We start from the raw sequence: 22940 nt of genomic DNA on the forward strand, positions 1-22940 counted from the left end.
TCCCGCAGCCCCGGCCCGCACTCACTGAGCCCAGGCTCCCCGCAGGACGCTGCCCGCAGCCCCGGCCCGCACTCACTCAGCCCAGGCTCCCGGCAGGACGCTGCCCCGGGCCCGCCCGGCCCCCAGCGACTCCAGGCGGATGCCGCCGGCCAGCAGCACGGTGCCCAGGGCGTGCCGGGCCCTGCTCAGCCGCACCCGCGCCGCGCCCCGCGCCTGCTCCGAGCGGGGCACCAGCAGCACACGCAGCTCCGCCCGGGCCCCGGCCGCCGCCATCCTCCGGGCCGGCCTCAGCGCCGCCCGACGCGCCCGGCCCGAGCCGCCGCCGTCCCGGCGGGGCCGCCCCTCGTTCCGGTCAGCTGGGCACCGCCGGGCCCGACTACAACCCCCGGCACACACCGCGGCACAGCAATGCGCGCTGGGAGCTGTAGTTCCCCCCCGGCCCGCAACTTCAGCAGACTTTTCTTTATCTTTAAGTAGAATTCTCTGTATATTTCCTCTGATCTCTGTTGTAGATGCATCCCCATGGCATTTCTGTGTCCCCACTCTGCGGCAGCGGCTGTCTCGGGGGCCCCTCTATGTCCTGGAGCTGTCCTGGGCTCTCTCTGTGTCCCGAGAGGTCCCTTTGTGTCCACACTCTGTGTCCCGGGCCTGCCCCAGGGGTCTCTCCGTGTCCCCACTCGCTGTCCCGGGGTCCCTTCGTGTCCCCTCTCCGTGTCCCGGGGGTCTCTCCGTGTCCCGGAGCTATCCCGGCGATCTCCCTGTGTCCCGGGGCTGTCCCGGGGGTCTCTCTGTGTCCCCTCTCCGTGTCCCGGGGTCTCTCCGTGTCCCGTCCCCGAAGGCGAGGTCACGCCCCACATGGGCGTGGTTCCCGGTACCTCCCCGCCCATTGGCCGTCCCCGGCCCCGCCCCCGGCTGCCATTGGCCAGTGCCGCCCCGCCCAGGCGGAAGCGCGGCGGCTCGCGGGCCGATGGCGGAGCGCGGCCATGGCGCTGGCGCTGGCGCTGCTGTGGCAGGCGCTGGGCCGGGTGTGGCGGAGCCCCGCCAGTAGCGCCCGCCATGCGCCCCCGAGCCGCGCCATGGAGCACGACAGGGCCATCGAGGTCTACGGTGATTGCCGGGGGGCGCGGGGGCCGCGGGGGGAGCCCCGGGCGCGGTGCCGGTTTGCCCTTGGGGGGCTGAGGGGGAACGCGCGGGGTCCTGAGGGGCTCGGAGCGCTGAGGGGGCCCCGAGGGGCTGGGCAGGGAGAAAGGGCCTGCTTGGCTCGTTGGGATCGCTTGTGGCTTCCAAAGAGCGAACCTTTGGAACTGAACACTTTTATCAGCAGTGCCGGGAAGGGGTGCTCGTGGAAATCCCTTTTGTGAGTCCCAGGGAAGATTCCTTATTGTGCCCCTTGTCTCAGATATAATCCGGACTATCCGGGACCCGGAGAAGCCAAACACTTTGGAAGAACTGGAAGTGGTGACGGAAAACTGCGTGGAAGTGCAGGAGATAGGGGAGGATGAATATCTGGTCATCATCAGGTTTACACCAACAGTACCTCATTGCTCCTTGGCCACTCTCATCGGTGAGATTCCTTTAATTAGATCACAAACAAAGAGCTCGGGGTCCCTTGAGGCTGCCTGGATGCCACCAGTCCCAGTGCAGATTCAGTCTTGCCTGCCTGTGTTGGTTTGATCAGGAATTGCAGCTTGAGAACCCAGCCACCAGTGCAACCAAACCAAAAACCAAACCAAACAAAAAAAACCCCAAATCCAGAGAAATGGGGACAGCCATCTGTTTGTGTCATGTTAGGGAATCTCTTCAAAGAGAGATTCCTCTCAAAACTCTGCTGGGAAGTGGTACAGAATTCCTTCTTTGTATTCTCCAAGTTACTTCAGTAATGTTATTAACTGAGTTTGTCAACTCTAAACTTTTAAAAATCAAAAAAAGTACAACTTTCTGCTTGTCCCCTTTCCCTCTGTGCCTTGTGCTGCTCAGAGTACAAAAGGACACTGTCACTTACACTGGTTGTTAAACATGGATTCCCTGAAAATGCTCCCCAGACCTTCAGTTTTACAGGAAAATCTCTTTTGTGTTCTCTTTTAACAGGTCTTTGTTTAAGAATAAAACTTCAGAGATGTTTGCCTTTTAGACACAAGGTAAAGTGCCTGGTTTGAAGCCTGTTTTACACTCCATGAATGAATGTCAGCCTCCATAAATTAAACACAGACCTTTAGAGACTTGACCCCAATAATGTAAGGTAACATTAGTTACCTGAGGATCTCTGCAGTTGATTTTTGGGGGGTGGTTCTGTTTTTGTAGCTGCTCCACGCTCCCAGCTGAGCACTGCAGAGGGAGCTCCTGGCAGCAGTGCCTCCTGGGGCAGCAGGGTGACAGCCCTGGGTGTGGGGATGGGATTCCACTGCTGTGGTGCCCCTAACACTGCTGATCTCTCCTCCAGCTGGAAATCTACATTTCTGAGGGCACACATTCCACGGAGGAGGACAGTGAGTACAGCCTGTGCATGCTGCTGCTTCAGCCTCTTGTGCCCTGTCCTCTGCTCCCCTGCCTCCCCAGAAACTAATCCCCTGTCAGAGCCTGCAAACCCAGTGGCATCAAGGTGTCCCCAGGGCTGTGGTGGCTCTGTGACCACCTGCTGGCTGCTGCTTTGGTTTTATAACAAAGCCCCCCAGTTCTGGCAGGGGTTTGTAACAAAAATTGAGTAATTGACGGGAGGAGCTGCCTCAGCTGCTGGCCCCACTGTCCTGAACTCCCCACACCAAATCTGGATGTTTCTCAGGCAGGTTTTGCAGGAAAGCTGGCAGGACCTGGGTGTTCTGCCCAGCCAGAGCCAGGCCCTGTCCCAGCAGTGCCCAGAGCATTCAGTGCCTGCCAGAAATGGGAGATTGTGGTTAAAGAGCTGTACACCGAACCTGGGCCACTCATTTACCCTGAATATCACCCTTGGTTTTGGGACATGCCACTGGAACACCTCACACCCTTTTCCTGAGCCGGAAAAGTGACAGGAATTGTGATTTCCCATGGTTGCTTTGTGGTGACTGCACCTGCCTCATTCCCTGTTTCCCAGCAATGCCCCTCGATGTGCCCTTTCCTGCTGAGCCCCTGAGCCCTGTGCTGGTGTTTTGCAGTCAACAAGCAGATCAACGACAAGGAGAGGGTGGCAGCAGCCATGGAGAACCCGAACCTGCGCGAGATCGTGGAGCAGTGCGTCACTGAGCCCGACTAGGGGCACGGCCCCGCTGCAAGCTGAGCAAGTCAAATAATCAACACCTTGGGGTTTATACTTGAGTTGTTTTTATCTTCCATGTGGTTTTCTTTTTTTAAAGAGAAATTGTTTATAAGATAGATTTAAATTATGAGGAATCAGTCTCTAAAGGAAGCTGGAAGTTTGTAATTTTTGGTGTCCAGAGGAATATTTTGTGATTCAAAGCAACACATCTGCATTGCCTTCTGAGGGACGTTGTGATACAAATTCAGTTTTGCAAGTTGAATTTCTACATTGTTTCAATCACTGCACTGTAAAAATAAAACAGATTCTTGTACTGAAATGTTGCTTCCTGGGTCCTGAATTTGTTTTTTTTTCTTAAAGATCAAGTTTAGATTTCTGTTACAGAAATTAATTTCATTCAGCTTCTTTGGTGTTGATAAACATTAAAGCTGAAATTAATTCAGAAGAAGAATTTGGAGCTGAGGGACTGCACTTGAACAAGGAGATTTTTACTGGGACACAATTCCTGCCAAATCCTCGTGCTCTTTTCCCTGTTAGTGTCACACACTTCTGATTCTGGAAGCTTTGCTTCACAACCACCCTGAGGGTGAAGTTTCCCTGTGGATGAGAACTTGACCCTGCTTTTCCTCCTGACTTGCCTGCAGTGTGGGAGGCGACAGCATCCCCCAGCCCCTCCTGCTGGCTGCCACTGTCCTGCTCCTGTCACCGCTCCCTCGCTGCCCTCACCTGGAGCACCCACGACATTTCCAGCTGCCGCCTCTCCCACTGGGGCCAGGGCTCCTTCCAGCAGCTCTGGAGCTGAGCATGGATTTATGGATTTACCTTTCCCTGGGGATCGGGAAGTTCCCTCCTGCTCCTCCTCCAGGGCAGGTGTCCAGGATCTGCTGCCGTGGCTCCTGAGGGCTTTGGGAGCTGCTGCTCCCTGGTTTGTGGCTGTTCCATGGGGAGAGATCCTTGGGGCACAGAGCAAACATCTGTGGGGATTTCAGGGATTTGTGGCCGTTTTAATAAACCCCACAGAGCTTCCCTGAGGGCACGGAAGCATGGAATGGACTCAGCATTATAAACAGGGAATGTTCCCCTTGGCAAACCACTGACCTGCTCCATGGCACCCCTCCCCTCAAGTGCCAAAGCAGCTGAAGAAATTAATTAAAGGGGGAGGAGAACAATCCCCTTTTTTCCACAGGTTCCTGCAGGTGTGGAAAACCACTTCACAACTCCAGTTACTCCGCTTCAGTTAAATTTCAGTTAAATTTCAAACTCCTTTGTAGCCCGTGGACAGATGTGCCTCATGTGCCAGCACAGGGGACATGTCCTGTGTCCCACCCCACAGCTGGGCAGGGGCCCAGGCAGGTCATTCCTGCAGGCATGGACCAAATGCTCCAGGAGCCTGAGCTGCCATTATCTGCTGGCTTCTTTCCTGGAATTTGCTTTTTTTTTGCCCTCCAGCAGAGGGGTTGGTATTTTCCTTTCAGAGTGCAGATATCTCTGCCAGCACGGAGGTTCTGTGGGTCCTGGGGGCAGGAGATAGCAGCTCCTCTCCTGGGTGGGCTCCTGAGGGCTCTGTGTGCCCCTACACAGCTCAGTGCCACCACCCAAACTGCACCCCCAGCTCTGACAAAAGCTCAGGGGACATGGGATGCTCTGGTGACCCTAAGGTGACTCTCCTGGTCCCTGCAGTGCCCTGGGGTCCTCAGTGCTGAGGGCTTTGTGCTGGGGCACAGAGGGTGGAAGGTCTTCTCTGGAGCAACAATTCGGGAAAATGGGCCAGATTCCAAACCCGGGCCTCGGGAAGCAGGGATGTTCCCAGTTCCGTGGGCAGTGGAGCATTGCTGGGGCACTGGGAGGTGACTCCGGGAGCTGCTGCATTTCCCAGCGTTTCCAGTTGAACTGGGCTCGGGATCCCTGTCCCTCCCCGCCGCTGCTGCCCCACGGACCGGGCTGGGCAGAGGCTCTGCTGCCATCGGCCTCTGGGGACACTGAGGAGGGGACGGGGACAGCTCCAGGGGGATCCCATCGGGCAGGATTTGGGGTGCTGGAGGAACTCGGGACGCTCCTCCAAACCCGGCAGGACACACACGGGCCACCGTCCTCACCTGGAGCAAAAAGTCCTAAAATCGTTCCTTAGGATTGTGAATCCTTTGCATTTACAGCGAGGAGGGACAACTGCAGAGGGCACCAGCGACTCACGGTACCGCTGTGCCGGGAGGGGCCTGCCGGGGAACCCGGCCCGGGAACCCATCCCGGGGACCCATCCCGGGGACCCTCCCGGCTCCTGCCTCCATCCCGGGGACCCCCGTCTGCCCCGTGCCCATCACCAGCAGCGCCCTGCGGCTGCAGAGCCCCGGGGGTTGCTGGAGGAGCTGCGGACAAGCTGGAAGCGGAGGAGCGGCCGGGGATGAGCTGAGCTGAGCGGGCTCTGCGCTCTCGGTGCTGTTTCCCGGCTGGATCACCGAGCTGTGGGCAATGCCAGGGTGATCACCGAGCTGTGGGCAATGCCAGGGTGATCACCGAGCTGTGGGCAGTCCCAGGGTGATCACCGAGCCGTGGGCAGTCCCAGGGCGGATCACCGAGCTGTGGGCAGTCTCTGAGCTGAAGGGGCCGGGCTCCCTGCGTGTGCCCCGGCCGGAGGCTGCGCTGCCGGGGTCACCGCTCGGCAGCGGCTCAGAGCAGCCCGGGAGGGTCGGGAGGAGCAGAGAGCTCAGCAAACCCCAAAACTCGGGGCTGGGGGAGCTCTGCTTCCTTCCCAGCGGCTCGCCCCGTCCGAGCAGGAGGGAGCGCCCCGAGCCCGGGCTGAGCTCCTGGCCCAAGCCCCAGCCCAGCAGGGACATTCCGCACCTCTGCTCCCCCAAGCAGAGCCAGCGCCACCCTGCTGCCCCTTTGCCAGAGCCCCGAGCGACTTCCAGCAGCCTCTGGATCCCAGCTGCCTTTCCAGGGCTGCAATTTCCATCCCGGAGCTCCCGGCTGGAGGAGGAAGAGGGCCGGGGGCTGCTCACCTGCCCCACGGCCGTGCAGAGGGCTTGGGTTTGCACACACTTTACTCGGGGTGTAATTACTCACCGCAGAGGGCAGCGGAGCAGTGGCGTGTGGAGACAGAGCTGTTTTTATCGCGTGGGTATTTCTAAATGTTTACCCCCGGCTGAGCCTCCCCTCGGAGCGGGGCAGGGCCGGCAGCTGTGGGTTGGTGGCAGCCCTGCCCTCCCCCATGTGGAACAGCTTTACTGAATTTCCCAACCAAACGATTGCTCCGGGTGAGCAAACACAGCGTGGCCTGGTACCAGCTGGGCAGGGGCAGCTCCTTCCTTTCCCTCCCTCCACTCCCGCCTTTTCTGTGCTTTACTTCCCGCCGGGAATGTCCCTGTGCGAGGGGCAGCCCGGGATGAGCTGCTGGAGCTGCGGCCGGGATGCGGCGCCCCGAGGTGGGTGGGTGGGAGCTGTTCCCTCTCGGAGCACTGCCAGGGATCAGCTGCCAATTACAATCCAAACAAAAAGATAGACCAGTGACATTTTTCAAATCCTTCCCTTGCTGTCGTGGCTTTGCTGCCCCTCTGTGCTGTGCCTGTGAAGCCTTTCTGTGCAGCACAAGGAGGTTTTAAGAGCAAGAGGAAATAAACCCATTTCTTATTATTATCTGGGAAGGACAGGTGGGAGCTGAGCTGCTCCTGGTCCCTCTGGCTCTGCTGCCTCCTGCCTGCCCGGTTTGGGACCGTGCCCCTCCCAGCCCATGGTGAAGGGCTGGTGACCCCTCTGGCTCCTTGGGAGCTAAAAGCCTCCAGCTGAGGTCACCTGGGCTGGGCAGAGGCGGCTGGTGAGGTCTGAGAGCTGTGACCACAGGTGCTCTGCCAGGAGATGGCAGCTCCGGGGGCTGCGGAAGCGCTGGAGCATTCCCGAGGGCCTGAGACACAAACAGGCTCCTCCACAGCTGCTGCTGCTGCTGCTGCTTCCCAACCAACAAGCTCCTCTTCCTTCCTGCCTCCAGCGTGGAAACGTCTGGAGGTGACCAAGGCAGGCACAAAGGTCTGACTTCTGGTCTGAAGCCAAAAGGCTCTCAGGGAGTCTTCCAGGAGATCATGGAATCATGGAGGGCTTTGGGTGGGAAGGGACCTGAAAGCCCATCCACTCTCACCCTGTGGCAGGGGGAGGAACTGGGTGGGCTTTCAGGTCCCTTCCCACCCAAACCACTCCACAATCCCATTTCAAACATCTTTTGATCCACGAGCCCTTTCCTCCTTTTGCCCCAGCTCTGTCTGAATAACATCCTGCTTGTGTTGAGACAATAAAAGCGCCTTTAGAAGAAGAAAAAAGGCATTTCTACATCCCATCCGAGCCTGCCCTCTGTCAGTGGGAAGCCATTCCCCCTTCTCCTGTCACGCCAGGCCCTTGTGAAGAGCCTCCTTGCAGAGACACTCACTGGAGGTGTCTCACTGAAAGAAAATATTGCAGATATTTAAGCCAGATGTGTTTTATTGTCACTGACAATGCAGTTTCTGTGCTTGTTATGTGGCTAAAAATGGCCTGGTGTCCCACAGGAGGGATTATCCCGTGCCCTCAGCCACAGCTGGGACCCTGCACGTGGAGAGGCACTGCAGGAGGGGCTCACCAGGTCCTGGTGATAACAAATAAATTGATTTGCAGAACTGATTTACCCCATCCGCCCGGCTCATGTTTTAATCAACAAATCCCAGTTGCAAAGGGCAGCTGTGAATGATTTTCAGATGCAAACTGATCTTTCCTTCCTGCTGCCAGTGCCTGAACCATCTCCAATTAGCTGAAAACCTTCAGAATTCCCCACGGGGAGGAGAAAATGTGAAACCCACCTGCTTCCTTCAGCAACTGTTTAATTTAACAGTTTGTGAGCTGTGGCCATGAGATCCCCACACAAGGGTTGTCCCTTTGCAATCCTAGGGGGGGTGACAGAGTGTGGGACAGATGGGGACAAGGAAACCAGGACTGGACACAGGTTCTTGGACCATAAAAACTTTACACCACCTTGGAAGGGAATAAAGCACAAATGGTGAGGTCATGGCTCGTGTTTTACATACAAATCACACACAGGAATTCGGGCTGAGTGCTGCTGCCCCCGCCAGCCCAGGCAGCTGCACCTGGAGCCCTGCAGCCCAAAGGGGATGGGCTCCAGCCTGGCTCTGCCCATGCAGGGAGCATTGCCCTTCAAGGTCCCCCAGCTTCTGGGCACCCTCCACAGCCTGAGGAGTAATAGGGAAAGGAATTCCTACCTAAACGCTCCTGCCCTCCTCCAGAGACCAACCTGGCAGGAATCCCTCCTGAGACAAATCCCTGGGAGCAGGCAGGAGGGGCTGTGCCTCAGAGTAAATTGGATATTCTAGTTAAAAATCAGCTAACCTTAACAGAGGAGAATCTAGATAAGCATGAAAAAAAAAGGGTTCAGCCTGTAAGGCCACAGAAAAACACCTTAACCAAGCATTACACTGCTACACATAGAGAAATCCAGGGACTGAGCACTTGGCTGCCCACGAGGGAGGGGATGTGCCTCTCACTGCCAGGGCAGCTTCCCTCTCCTGCCCAAATGCCTGCAAGGGAATGCCCTGGTGGCCTCCAAACCTCGGTGTCCCTGGTGCTGCCCTCTGCTCCAGAGGGACCCAGCAATGGCTTTGGCAGAGGAAGCCAGCAATGGGGAGACAGAGCCCTGCACAGCCCCAGCTGAATCTTCATTCCTCTGCCCTGCCTCCACTTCTTAAATTAAATCTGTTTAGCTTCAGTGCGTAAACATTTTTAATGAAAATTACAGGAGCGGGTTGCCAGCTTCAAGTCCCTTAAAGGAAAAAAAATAAAACACCCCTACCCCAAAGGGTCGGCAGAGCCGGTGGAATGCTGGATGCTCACCTCAGAGATATAAAAATAACAATAAAAATCAAGGTTCGTGCTGGCCAGCCAACACCTTCAAGAGGCTGCAAATGTCAAGTGATAGCACCATGAGCATTTCTGAGAGGTCTTCCCCAAATCATTGCTGCTTCCAGTTCCCCTTCCCCGCCTCCCCGCTGGCGCGCCGGGGCAGGGTGAGCCCGGGCAGGACCCGCAGCCCGGGCAGCACCTGCAGCAGCCCCAGGGATGTTCGAGCACCGTTTGAGAGCAGCACGAGTCCGAGCCGGGCAGCCCCGGGCCCGCGGCGCATGGGGACGGTGCTGCTGTCACCTGCGGGACAGGCGCTGCTGGCCGCGCTGCTGGCCGGGCGCGGGGTGGCCGTGCTGGCAGCTCCGGCAGCACTGGGCACGCACGGTGGGCAGCGGGCACCGCCCCAGCAGCCGCAGCGTCCGGCAGAAGGCGAAGCTCAGGCGGTCGCGCTCGCAGGGCACACCTGGAGGGGAGGCAGGAGCACGGGAGGGTGTCAGTGCCGCTGTCAGCACGGCCACCGGGAGGGTGTCAGTGCCGCTGTCACCACGGCCACCGGGAGGGTGTCAGTGCCGCTGTCAGCACGGCCACCAGGCGTCTGGTGTGGAAATGAGACCATCGTTAATGTCCCCTCCAGCCCGAACCCACCCGGGGTTCTGTGGAGGCTGCAGCAGCTGGGGAGACACGGACAGGGCAGAGCCCTCCTGCACCTGGGCACTGCCCATCCCCACAGAAAGCACACCTGTGCTGCTGCCAGCACCTGGGCACTGCCATCCCAGCACAAAGCACACCTGTGCTCTGCCAGCAGCTCCAAAGCACCTGGGCACTGCCATCCCAGCAGAAAGCACACCTGTGCTGCTGCCAAAGCACCTCCAAAGCACCTGGGCACTGCCATCCCAGCACAAAGTACACCTGTGCTCTGCCAGCAGCTCCAAAGCACCTGGGCACTGCCATCCCAGCACAAAGCACACCTGTGCTCTGCCAGCAGCTCCAAAGCACCTGCCCAAGGCACAGAGCTGAGGTGCAGGGGACAAACCCCCCCACAGTGTCACCTCCTGCCAGCCCCCCAGTGCCAGCAGAGTGGCAGAAAAGCCAGAATTCCTTTTTCTTTGAATTGTTTAGGTTATTTTGAGAACCTGCATCATCTGTTCACTTCCTGCAGGTGTCCTGCAGCCCTCAAAACAAGCCTGGTGCTGCTCTGAGGATGGGCTTTGTTTTGGGAACGGCTGCTCCAGTGGCAGCCCAGGCCCCACCTGGGCTCGGTCCAGCAGCACAGACCCATCCCCAAGTACACGTGGTTTATATGGACACAGAACTGCTTTGTCTGAGTTTCTGATTTCCTCCTTCTCTGTCTCAGAGCCAGGCTCGACTCGCTGAGCCTGCAGCTTCTCACCCAGTGGTGTCAGACTCACCTAAATGACATCGACTCAAAACTGAGCCCACACTTGAAATCTAAGATTCTGTGATTCCAATTTTACCTCCTGTACAAGGAACTAAAAGAGATGACAGCTTTTCTCTGGAAAAGAGCAGAGCTGATGCACTCTGGGGCCAACCCCCCCTTGCTTCTCCCTGGGACCATGCAGAGCAGGGACAGAAATGGGGCAGGGCAATGGGATTTTCTCTTTCTCAGGACATTTCTCTGCAGGGACAAGGCTGTGACGGAGCCAGGGCAGCTCTGGCTGACCACTGGCCCTCTCCCTGTCCCCTCTGGGAACAAAGGCTGTGCTGAGGAAGGGCTGCTGCCCCCATTCCCACGGGATGAAGGAGCCAGCAGATGCAGAGCAGAGACTTTTCCCTGGTTTGGGATTTCAGTCACAGCCCCCTCCCACAGCCCAGCAGTGAGGAGGTCCCTACACTGCTCTAAAACTTATTTTCTCTTTCAGCTGAGGTATTTCCTCCCTGCCTCCTGAGCTGCAGCTCTTTGTGCCCGGCCAGAGCGTCCCCAAAAAGTGATTTATCACTGCCCTGCTGGATCAACAGTGCTGAGAGAGCAGGCTGGAGGGATCCCAGCTTCACACCCCACCTCAGCCTGGGGGCTGGCTCCAGCTGTGGGGCACCAGCACTGGATTTCCCTGCTGGGTGAGCAGAGCAGATGAGAAGTCTCTGCCCGGCCCAGGCCAGGAGTGCAGGAGCCACTGGAAAAAGGGAAGTGCTTGTTGGTGCTGTGCTGCACGGGGCTGTCAGGACAATATTCCCTGGGAACATCCCTGTGGCTCCACAAGGCACCCCCTGAGCCCCCAGCCCTGCTGCACTGGGACACTGGAGCACAGGAACACGGCTACTGCCCTTTGCTGCAGGGCAGGGATGGCTCAGCAGGGCCCCCAAAACACCCCAGGGGTGCCCCATGGCAGTGGCAATCAGCCTGGGTGCCCATGGAGGGGTGGGAATGTCCTGGGCACTGCTGGGGGATGCCCACAAAGGGATGGGAATGTCCTGGGCACTGCTGGGGATGCTCTGCCCGGGTGGGGATGTCCTGGGCACTGCTGGAAGATGCCCAGGGAGGGGTGGGGATGTCCTGGGCACTGCTGGGGGATGCCCAGGGAGGGGTGGGGATGTCCTGGGCACTGCTGGGGATGCTCTGCCCGGGTGGGGATGTCCTGGGCACTGCTGGGGGATGCCCATGGAGGGGTGGGGATGTCCTGGGCACTGCTGGGGGATGCCCATGGAGGGGTGGGGATGTCCTGGGCACTGCTGGGGGATGCCCAGGGAGGGGTGGGGATGTCCTGGGCACTGCTGGGGGATGCCCAGGGAGGGGTGGGGATGTCCTGGGCACTGCTGGGGGATGCCCACAAAGGGATGGGAATGTCCTGGGCACTGCTGGGGATGCCCATGGAGGGGTGGGGATGTCCTGGGCACTGCTGGGGGATGCCCAGGGAGGGGTGGGAGTGTCCTGGGCACTGCTGGGGGATGCCCAGGAAGGGGTGGGGATGTCCTGGGCACTGCTGGGGGATGCCCATGGAGGGGTGGGGATGTCCTGGGCACTGCTGGGGGATGCCCAGGGAGGGGTGGGGATGTCCTGGGCATTGCTGGGGGATGGGAATGCCCTGGGCACTGCTGAGGGATGCTCACAGAGGGGTGGGAATGTCCTGGGCACTGCTGGGGGATGCCCATGGAGGGGTGGGAGTGTCCTGGGCACTGCTGGGGATGCCCAGGGAGGGGTGGGGATGTCCTGGGCACTGCTGGGGGATGCCCATGGAGGGGTGGGGATGTCCTGGCACTGCTGGGGGATGGGAATGCCCTGGGCACTGCTGGGGATGCTCTGCCCGGGTGGGGATGTCCTGGGCACTGCTGGGGGATGGGAATGCCCTGGGCACTGCTGGGGGATGCCATGGAGAGGTGGGAATGCCCTGGGCACTGCTGGGGGATGCCCAGGGAACGGTGGGGATGTCCTGGGCACTGCTGGGGGATGCCCAGGGAGGGGTGGGGATGTCCTGGGCACTGCTGGGGATGCCCATGGAGGGGTGGGAATGTCCTGGGCACTGCTGGGGATGCTCTGCCCGGGCAGAGCCTGCCCAGCCCCTCAGGGCATTCAGCAGCCACAGCTTCCTAGAAAGTTATTTATGGATCACAACCAAGCTGCCTTCCTTGGAAAGAGCTGGGAAGGCTCACACTGCTTTCCATGGCTCAGCTCTTTCCTGCTCCCTCTCCAGCAGGTCAGCACCCCGGGCCCCTCAGGAAATTCCTGCCCCTGCCCCATGCCCAGGCAGCACTGAGCCCACCCTGCCAGGGGTCACTGCTCTCTGAAGCCTCCTCAGCCACCCAGGATGTGCAAAACAGCAGGGATGGGCTCGGGCATGGGGAGAAGAGCCACCACCCTCGGCTGCAGGCTCTGCTGAGCTTACAGGAGATCCCAGCAGCACCCCGGGGTCCAAAGCCAAGTGACCTCATGGATGATCAAATATCCAACTTGGAAGGGACCCACAGGGACCACCCAGTCCAAGTCCTGCCCTGCACAGGACACCCCCACAATCCCACCCCAGGCCTGAGAGCGTTCCCAACGCTCCCTGAACTCAGGGAAGCCACTGGGAGTCGTAGAGGGGTTGAGTTCCCATCACTTTCCCAGATCCTGCTGCAGTCTCAGGGTGGATGCATGCAGGGTCAGGCTCAGGTCTGAAAATCTTGGCTGAGCTTGTGATTCCTCCCTGGAATTTGGTCTTGGGCAAGGGAAGCTGTAATAAGCACTTAATTTGTCAGCTCTTCAGAGAGGGACCTACAGGACCCACCCAATTTTCATTGAATGCTTTTACTGCTATTTCTTTCTATTAACAATTTTTTATATAATGCTCGCACTTCATTTGGAAATACATTCCATAAGTCCGTGCCAAATTTTAGGCTAAAGAAATAGCTTAAAGCAGGGCTTTAAAAATCCAGGCTAAGTCAGCACATTAGAGACTGAAAACCCCCACTTTTTTTGGGGCTGTTTTTTTAGGTCGGTGTGGAAGTCGCTTTAAATTTCATTTAAGCTTCTGCCAGCCAGACCTAAGCTTTTACTTTTATTCCTGGGAAAAACAAACTTCCTGGAGCACGTTTTGTGAAAACAAGGAAAGGTTGAGCTTGGAGCTGAGCTAGCAAATCCAGGGAATTAGGCTGCTGACCTCTGGCCCTCGGGATGCTCTCGGGGCCAGGGCTGAATTTAACAAGTAAATTATCCCAGGGGGTATAATTTATATATAATATAAATATATAATATATAGATAATATATAATATTATATATAATATAATATTATAATATATAATATATTAATAATTATTATTAATAATATATAATATTATTATATTATTATAATACTATACTATAATATAATATAATATATAAATATATAATAATATATTAAATATATTATTATATATTTAATTATCCCAGCTCTGGGGCTGAGGTGCCTCCCTGGGGTGTCTGGTGAGCAGGATGGGATGGAGGGGATGGATTGGGATGCATGGGATGCATCCCCACTGACACGGCCACAGCTGGGAAAACTGGGAGAAACCCACAAACCCCACAGTTTTCAGGTGTCAGCCCTGCTGCAGGCAACATCTTTGTCCTACATTTTATCAAAACAAGGAGTTCTTTCTGGAGCATCCCTTTCCCACCGATTCCTGCTGTTAATTAGCAGTTAATTAATTGCTCTCCATGCCTCAGCAGCACCTCCTGGCCTCACCACTTGGATAGGGACTTACACGCTCAAATGGCACAGAAAATTGGGATTTGCTGCAACTATTTCCCACATGGATCCCTTGTGGATGAACTCTGTGACTTGCAGAGCCAGGGACAATTTAATTTCCTTGCTCAGAGCAAGCAGGAGCACCACGTTTAATTGCCAATTAATGGAAATACAGCCAGGCCTGGATGAGGAGCCAGCAAACAGGAGCAGTGGGACAGGGATGGTGTCAGGGACTGACCCTGAGTGAGCAGAGCCCTCACTCCTTGGCCCCCAGGCACTGCTGCTCCCAGCACACAGGCTGGGCTCCATCCCACTCCCACAGGAGCTGCACCACTTCATACACACTTGGAGCCTGAACCTCATCCCTTTGGAATTCCAAGCTGAGACACCTGTGGAGCAGCTGGGCTTGCTGCTGGAGCCAAGAACTGGCCCCATCACCTGCCTGGGGCAGATTTGGGGAGCTCAGAGACCTCCCTGGTATCAGATCTGGAGAAATGGGCATGAGAGAACTGATTAATTCCATGGCATGACCCTGATGAGCACCCGGGGCTGCCCTGCTCTGTCCTGGGCAGGGATGTGTCACCACCACCAGGATTTGCTGTGCCCAGCTCCATTCACCCTGGTTCCTCCTCCAGTGCACAGCAATTCCCACTTCTCTGGTTGAAATCTCTCTGATCTGCTGGATAAACTGCTGCAGGCTTCTCCAGGCCCCCGTGCAGACCTGGGGCTCAGCTCCTTTCCACAACACCATAAACAATTCCCAGACAAATGTCCCCAGCCTCTGGAGCATCACACGGAGGCACTGGGGTGCCCACGGCTCTGGAGCTCCCAGGAGCCATCTAAGGACACCCTCACAGCTGGCTGCAGCTGGAAGGCAACAGCCACAGTCAGAAATAACCTTGGTGGAATCTCCAATTAATTTATAACTTGGCAACAGCTCAGGACTCTGGTTCTAATTAATCCCGACCTCCTTTAATTGAGGAGCCGACTGCTGTGAGACGTTTGTTTGTGCTTCATCTGTTCCATCTCTGCTCCAAATCCATCTGATAATGGTTTGAACATTTAAACCCTGCTGGGGTTATTGGCACTTTTGTGTCCAGTGAGGACACGACCACTCACAAGAGCCAGCCCTGGTTCTGCTGGCACTGGAGCACCTCATTCATGCCAGAGGAGGGAGAGGCTGCTTGTGCTCCTCACAAAAACATGGATCGCTCCAGCCTGAGCCCATCTTGTGCAGTAGAGATCCTCCAAAGCACAGGAAAGGGCTGGAGTTACATTTATGTCGTTCTGGGAGCATTTGCCTGTGCATTTACACATCTGGGATTTCCTGCCATGTGAAAGTTTTGTTCCCCTTCATGCTTTGGCTGGAAACGTTTGTATTTCCAAGAGGCGTTTCCTGCCCTGGGCTGCAGCCAGAGCATTTATGTCATTTTTGATCCAGGATTTCACCATTTATTTGTGTGCTTCCTACACATCTCAGTGGTTATTCTGGTCCAGCCTTGGCTCCACAGCTCTCATCACCAAGCCTGGCACGGAAATTTTCCCCTGACCAAAACAGCCGGAACCGCACATCGTGTCTTGAGCAGGGCTGACTCATCATTTCCTAAACGCTGGAGTGCCCCATGGCCCTGCAAATGCTCCAAAAAAGGAGCAGATTCATGGCTAAAAACATCCTGATGGCCAACAGTGCCAGTGCCCAAATCCCAGTTAACCAAAGCCAACGCTCCTGCCTGCTCTGCAATTGGTGTTGGGACAAACAAAAAGAGCTGGAAGGGTGGAATGGGTGCCCCAGGCTGCAGAGGGGACCTCAGGGATGTGTGGAGCTGCCGTGGATCTGGCTCCTCCACCCCAGGCACCAGCTACTGCTGCCCCCTGCCCCACCTCTCAGCCCTCCCTTTGGCCAGCAAACCTCCTGGAGGTCCAACAACACCTTCTGGGCAGCCAAAGAGCTTTTCTTTCTCACAGACACATGAAAGAGATAAAGCTGGTAAGTGACTGACATGCTGATATCAGTGACATCTAATCCCTCATTATACTGCTTTTCTGTAAGTGCTGTTAATCCTTGCAGCACCCAGATTTCTGTCTCCCAGGGAAGTGCCTGGTGCTTGGGTTGTATCTCTGTGAGTGGAAGAGGGAGGAGAAGCCAAGTGAGTGCCTGTGGTGTGGCCAAGCACTGTGGCTGCAGCTGGGGCAGGTAAATGACAAACAGGTTGACATGGGGCTGGCTCCCTGGAGTACCTGCTCAGACACACCTGAAGATGCTGGAGAACTGCTCCTTTATTCCATTTTCTCATGCTGGGCCCAGCTTGCTTCACAAGTCTTGTGTTCTGGGACTTTACCACTGAACAGCTTCCTGAGAGCTCCATGGCTGGGTATTCCCCTGTGCCTTCCTTTTCCTGAATGCCCTGCTGCCCCTGGCTGGGTCCTTTCACCCCTCAGGGTCCCTGGGGCTGTCCCTGTGCTGGGTGACACTGCTGACCCCAGCAAGCCCATCCCAGCTCACATCTGTGCCAGCAAAGCCCTGCTGGCCCCTCGAGGGACGGATGCTCTGGGCATTTACAAACAGTTACAACATTCCCACTGAATCATCAGGTAGCCAGCTCAGCCTTACAGAACCCACGGAGGAACCGCTCCCTCCATCTCCCCAGACCTCCCACACCCTTCTCCAGCCGGGTTTTGCTCACCTGGCTCGGAGCTGTCGCACTCCTGGGGGTTGCACTTCTGGGTGCTCTCTGGCCAGGGCTCGTGGTCACACAGGCTGCTGTCCTCCTCGGCCACCCCGCTCCTGGTGTCGATGCACTTCACCTGCCGCCGCTGGATGCCCCCTCCACAGGGAGCTGAGCACTGTGGGGAGCTGGGGCTCAGCCTGGCACAGCCCCAGAGCCACCCCGGACAGCCTGGGGACAGCTCCAGAACCACCCTGGGTCCCCATTCCCTGCAGGTCCCTGGGGCTCGGAGCCTGGGGACAGCCCCAGAGCCACCCCAGGCAGCCTGGGACAGCCCCAGAGCCACCCTGGGTCCCCATTCCCTGCAGGTCCCTGGGGCTCAGCCTGGGACAGCCCCAGAGCCACCCTGGGCCCCCCATTCCCTGCAGGTCCCTGGGCTCAGCCTGGAGACAGCCCCAGAGGGTCCCCATTCCCTGCAGGTCCCCAGAGCCTGGGGACAGCCCCAGAGGGTCCCCATTCCCTGCAGGTCCCTGGAGCCTTGGACAGCCCCAGAGGGTGCCCATTCCCTGCAGGTCTCTGGAGCCTTGGACAGCCCCAGAGGGTGCCCATTCCCTGCAGGTCCCTGGGCTCAGCCTGGGGATGGCCCCAGAGGGTCCCCATTCCCTGCAGGTGCCCTGGAGGGGCCCAGCGCTGCTCACCTGTCCCCAGGAGCCCACCACCCAGGTGGTGCAGGGCTGGCTGTTGCAGGGCCGGGTGCTGTTGGGCCTCAGGCTCTCCTCGCAGCGCCCCGGCTCCGGGCACGTCACCAGCCGGGCCTGCTCCCCGCCACCACACGGCTCCGAGCACTGCGGGACACAGCAGGGCAGGGCAGGGCAGGGCTGAGCCCCTGCTGCACACAGCTGGGCCTGGAGGGGCTCCGGGAGAGCCCAGAGCCCGGCCAGGGCACAAAGGGGCTTCAGAGAGCTGGACAGGGACTGGGGACAAGGGATGGAGGGACAGGACACAGGGAATGGCTCCCAGTGCCAGAGGGCAGCGATGGATGGGAGATGGGCAGGGATGGATGGGAGATGGGGCAGGGATGGATGGGAGATGGGGCAGGGATGGGTGGGAGATGGGGCAGGGATGGATGGGAGATTGGGCAGGGATGGATGGGAGATGGGGCAGGGATGGATGGGAGATGGGGCAGGGATGGATGGGAGATGGGGCAGGGATGGGTGGGAGATTGGGCAGGGATGGGTGGGAGATTGGGCAGGGATGGATGGGAGATGGGGCAGGGATGGATGGGAGATGGGGCAGGGATGGATGGGAGATGGGGCAGGGATGGGTGGGAGATTGGGCAGGAATTGTTCCCTGGGAGGGTGGCAAGGAGCTGAGATGGAGTTCCCAGCACAGCTGTGGGTACCCCTGGATCCCTGGCAGTGTCCCAGGCCAGTGGAACACAGGGTTTGGAGCCATCTGGGATAGCACAGGGGTCCCTGGCCTGGCAGGGTGGGCCGAGCTGAGCCCAGGCCAGCCCATACCTCTCTCCAGGAGGACGTGTACCAGTCCAGGCACGGGGCACTGTGGCAGGGCAGCTGTGCCGGGGGCTGTGCCAGCCCCGCCTGGCAGTGGAAGGGCCGCAGCAGCCGCTGGTCCCGGGTGTCAACGCAGTGAACGTCCCGCACCTTGGTGCCCCCACCACAGCTCCTGGAGCACTGGGGAGGACAGAGACACCGTGGGGAGGGACACAGAGCCATGGAGGGGAGGGACACAGAGCCACCGTGGGGAGGGACACAGAGCCATGGAGGGGAGGGACACAGAGCCATGGAGGGGAGGGACACAGAGCCACCATGGGGAGGGACACAGAGCCACACTGGGGAGGGACACAGAGCCATGGAGGGGAGGGACACAGAGCCACCATGGGGAGGGACAACAGGGCCACACAGGGGAGGGACACAGAGCCACCGTGGGGAGGGACACAGAGACACCGTGGGGAGGGACAACAGGGCCAGGCAGGGGGGATCCCTGTGGGGATGGGAGGTGACCCCAGGGACACGCTCTGCCCTGAGCTGGGTTCCTGCTTTCCCACCTGCTTTCCCCTCTTGCTCTAGGCCAAGCCAGAGCACAGTCTGTGCAGCTCATCTGTCACTACCACCCCTCTGAAACCAGCTGGTTTCCAGCTGTAACAGGAACAGTCTTTTTGCCTTAAAGAACTGATGATCCCAAGGAACAGCAACCACCCAGAGCAAGGAGGGCTGCTCCCCACCACCAACCCTACCAAACTCACCCAACCCAACTGCAAACAGCCCCTGGCAGGGCAGAGTGGCCAGAACATACGATAAATCATAGAACCACAGAATGGCTTGCAATGGACCTTAAAGACCGCCTTGTTCCTTAAAACCCCTGCCATGGGATGGCACCTGCTAGACCAGGCTGTCCAGCCCCACCCAACCTGGCCTTTCATCAAATCACTTTGCTTAGCTTTAGCTTAGCAAATTCCTGACTTTTATACCAGCCCAGGACCAGGAAAAATGAAAGTACTGTGGAATGAGTATTTCATGGCGAGCACAAACCTTTACCTCTGTGAGCCACGAGAGCCCTCCCCAAGAGCAGGTGTGACCCACGCCTTGTCCCGCGGGTTTGGGGACCCTCCCTCCCCGCAGGGCCCGTACCTTGCTCCAGGTGCCCACACGCCAGGCCGAGCAGGGTCTCAGGGAGCACCTCCGGGCGGGGACGGGCCTGTCGGCCGCGGGACAGCCACCGTCAGGGCCACTGCTGCAGCGCACGGAGCGCCACACCGCGCCCAGGCCGCACGTGGCCGAGCACTGCAACACAGGGAACGCTGCTGTGCACCCCAAAACCCGCCCCAAAACCTGACCCCAGCACTGCAACACAGGGAACGCTGCAAGAACTGCCCCAAAACCGGCCCCAAAACCTGACACCTGCCCTGTGACACAGGGAACGCTGCTGTGCACCCCAAAACCTGCCCCAAAACCTGATACCTGCACTGCAATGCAGGGAATGCTGCTGTGCACCCCAAAACCCGCCCCAAAACCTGACACCTGCACTGCAACGCAGGGAACGCTGCTGTGCACCCCAAAAACTGCTCCAAAACCTGACACGTACCCTGTGACAAGAGAAACGTCCCAGAGGCAGCCAGGCCAGGGGCAGGTCTCACACCCACACTGGCCCTGTCACACTGGCAATGGGACTGACCACGTACCTCACTCCAGTTCCCGACCTCCCAGCTGGGCTTGGCAGGGGCTGCTGCAGGGGGTGATGGTGGAAGCAGAGCCTCCTCCTCATCCTCATCCTCCTCCTCATCCAGCCTCTTCTCCCAGAGCAGGGGGGGCAAAGGGCTGGGCTGGGACAACTCCTTCCCCCTGTCACTGGAGGCAGGTGTCTCGGGAGGTGCCCATGGTGAGGGGTCCCCCGTTGGTGTCCCTAGGGGTGCCCACGGTGAGGGGTCCCCCGTTGGTGTCCCTGGGGGAGCCCATGGTGAGGGGTCCCTCGTTGGTGTTCCTGGGGGTGCCCATGGTGAGGGGTCCCTCGTTGCTGTCCCTGGGGGTGCCCATGGTGAGGGGTCCCTCGTTGCTGTCCCTGGGGGTGCCCATGGTGAGGGGTCCCTCGTTGGTGTCTCTGGGGGTGCCCATGGTGAGGGGTCCCTCGGTGATGTCCCTGGGGGTGCCCATGGTGAGGGGTCCCTCGTTGGTGTCCCTGGGGGTGCCCATGGTGAGGAGTCCCTCGTTGGTGTCCCTGGGGGTGCCCACGGTGAGGGGTGCCTCGTTGGTGTCCCTGGGGGTGCCCACAGTGAGGGGTGCCTCGTTGGTGTCCCTGGGGGTGCCCTCGGAGCAGGGATGCTGAGTGGGGTCCCGTGGGAGGTCAGCTCAGTGTGGTGTGATGCCAGATCCGGGTGCAGGGACACCCCCTGTGTCCCCCATTCCCGGGGGGGCCCTGCAGTGTGGGCAGGTGGGCCACGAGCTGGGGCTGTGGGCACAGCTGGGCCCAGGCCACCCTGCTGGCTGAGGCCACTGGAGGTGAGCTGGGCGGCTGGCCCGGGCATGGCAGGGGACAGGGGCACTGGAGGGGCTGTTGTGGCCAGCGAGGGGGTTGAGGTGGGGGCTGTGGGGCTGTGGAGCTCTGGCTGGTGCCCTCCCTGTCCCACAGGAGGGGGACTCAGGGCAGGGTGGGGGCTGCCAGCACTCCCTGCCACCTCCCAGCCCGGGCCATGCGGGGTGGGCAAGGCAAGATCTGCCCTCTCGGTGCCATGGGATTGCCCTCCTGCCCACGTGTCCAGCAGCCCCTCTGGCATCCCTGCCCACCCGTGCTGCTCGCTGGGCTGTGGGGCTGCACCAGGAATGCCACTGCTGGTGGCCAGAGCCATTTCCCTGGAGTCCCCATGGCCTCTCCCTGCAGTGCCACGTCCCTGTGTGCCCACACGGCCCTCGCTGCTGCTGCCCCGTGCTGCTGGCCCAAGGGACACATCCACCTGGGCACTGCCCCAGCCCACATCAGCAGGGTGGGGACCCCAGGGAGCAGGGAGATCCTGCCCCAGACTGCTCCTGCTGGGCACGGCTCCGTGGGGCTCATCCCAGGGCCCTGCCTGGCCGTGGTTTGCAGAGCTGGGGCTCACAGAGCTCTGAGTGGGCGGGTGATGCTCAGAGTGGGGCACAGGCACCGTATCCTCCTCCTGCTCACCCAAAAAGCCAGGGGTGGTGTATCTGGGAGTGGCTGACCCCACATCCTCGGGGCCCATGCTCAGGAGGTCACTCGAGGCTAAATGCCCCCCAGGCTCTGTGTCTTGCCCATGCACAGGGGCAGAAGTGTGCTCCTCCTCGGGGCCCGGCTTGCCCTGGCTCTCTCCTCCCAGCTCGGTGGTGAGCAGGGACTCAGTGGGCAGCTCCCAGGGCCCCTCCGTGCCATCCGTGCCCAGCTCTGCCTTTGGCTCCTCGCCTTTGCTCTCCTTCTCCGTGATGGGGTAGTAGGACAGATCCTCGTGGAAGTTGATGAAGTTGTAATCGTAGTAAAAGTCATCCACAAAGACGTTTCCTTTCCTGGCTGAGAAGTCCTCCTCGGTGATGACGTTGGCATCGTTGGACTCCGGGACGTTTGGGACTAAGGGGTTAAATTTAGGAACGTGGTTGCTGGGGATGTAATGGATTTCATTAAACACCTCCCTGCTGGAGGAGCCGCTGCCAGACCAGTCCGTGCTGTCCCATTCCTGGTGGCACTGTGGCAAGGAGCAAAGCCTCTCGGGGCTGGGTCTCTGCGCAGGGTCGCACGGGGCCCCAGTGCTGTTGCTGCAGTGCACGGGGCGCCGCTGGGTCCCGTTCCCACAGGTCACCGAGCACTGGGGAGGCAAGAGAGAGGGGCACGGCTGTGGGGTGTCGCAGACAGCTCCTATGAAAAAGCTTTTCTTTAAGATTGCTCCTCCTGAGAAGCTGAGAGGCCTCAGGAACAAAATGTAACCAATGGTTATCTGCTGCTGTGGAATGCAGCAAGTGGATCTTTGATTAGCCCATGTTAGATGTTTGTAATTAATGGCCAATCACAGTCAGCTGGCTGGGACAGAGAGCTGAGCCACAAACCTTTGTGATCATTCTTCCTTTTTCTATTCTTAGCTAGCCTTCTGATGAAATCCTTTCTTCTATTCTTTTAGTCTAGTTTTAATGTAATATATATCATAAAATAATAAATCAAGCCTTCTGAAACACGGGGTCAGACCCTCATCTCCTCCCTCATCCTGGGACCCCTGTGAGCACGGTCACAGAGGGGCAAGGCCAGCAGTGGTGCCAGTGCTCCCCCTGTGAGGGCTCCACGTCCCTCTGCCAGCCCCCACCACCCTCCCGGGCCCTGGACAGCTCCTGTGCCAGTCCCAGTGTAGGGCACTGCTCACCCTGCAAGCAGAGCATTACTGCCCAAATCCCACTGCAGACCAGGCCAGAGCAGGGCTGGGGCTGGGGATTTGCTCAGGGTGATCCTTGCCCTGCTTTCCAGCCAGGAACAGCTTTCCCGGGAGATGGAGGCTGGGAAGGGCA

The 22940-nt window shown here is 58.7% G+C and overlaps 3 protein-coding genes across 7 annotated transcripts in view; 1 reads left to right on the forward strand and 2 right to left on the reverse strand.

Moving 5' to 3' along the window:
* Positions 1-831, reverse strand: part of SPG11 (SPG11 vesicle trafficking associated, spatacsin) — a 30441-nt gene extending 29610 nt beyond the window's left edge. Inside the window, exon 1 of one of the 3 annotated variants that reach the window (XR_008535066.2) lies at positions 77-829. Coding sequence is in view for 2 of the 3 variants with exons in the window: in XM_054642323.2 (XP_054498298.2) it covers positions 77-273 (197 nt within the window). In the remaining variant the exon portion in view is untranslated. Of the gene's footprint in view, positions 1-76 lie in introns of all 3 variants that reach the window. The other 2 variants (XM_054642323.2, XM_077185604.1) reach the window with 2 other exon arrangements.
* Positions 832-927: 96 nt separating this feature from the next.
* CIAO2A (cytosolic iron-sulfur assembly component 2A) lies at positions 928-3548 on the forward strand. The gene is made up of 5 exons (XM_054641886.2): positions 928-1107; positions 1400-1564; positions 2089-2138; positions 2441-2486; positions 3129-3548. Exons 1-5 carry the CDS (start codon positions 984-986, stop codon positions 3224-3226), a joined length of 483 nt encoding a protein of 160 aa, XP_054497861.1. The 5' UTR covers positions 928-983; the 3' UTR covers positions 3227-3548.
* A 4127-nt stretch (positions 3549-7675) lies between these two features.
* Positions 7676-22940, reverse strand: part of ADAMTS7 (ADAM metallopeptidase with thrombospondin type 1 motif 7) — a 37304-nt gene continuing 22039 nt past the window's right edge. For 2 of the 3 annotated variants that reach the window (XM_077185441.1, XM_077185443.1), the window contains 6 exons: positions 20126-22252; positions 19575-19727; positions 18444-18617; positions 17622-17768; positions 16942-17101; positions 7676-9563 (listed from right to left, as the gene is read on the reverse strand). In XM_077185441.1, the coding sequence (XP_077041556.1) occupies positions 9397-9563; positions 16942-17101; positions 17622-17768; positions 18444-18617; positions 19575-19727; positions 20126-22252 (2928 nt within the window). In that variant the 3' untranslated portion in view covers positions 7676-9396. The remainder of the gene's footprint in view (positions 9564-16941; positions 17102-17621; positions 17769-18443; positions 18618-19574; positions 19728-20125; positions 22253-22940) is intronic. The other variant, XM_077185442.1, reaches the window with a different exon arrangement.

The sequence above is a fragment of the Agelaius phoeniceus genome, chromosome 13 (assembly GCF_051311805.1).
Source record: "Agelaius phoeniceus isolate bAgePho1 chromosome 13, bAgePho1.hap1, whole genome shotgun sequence".
Taxonomy (NCBI): Eukaryota; Metazoa; Chordata; class Aves; order Passeriformes; family Icteridae; genus Agelaius; species Agelaius phoeniceus.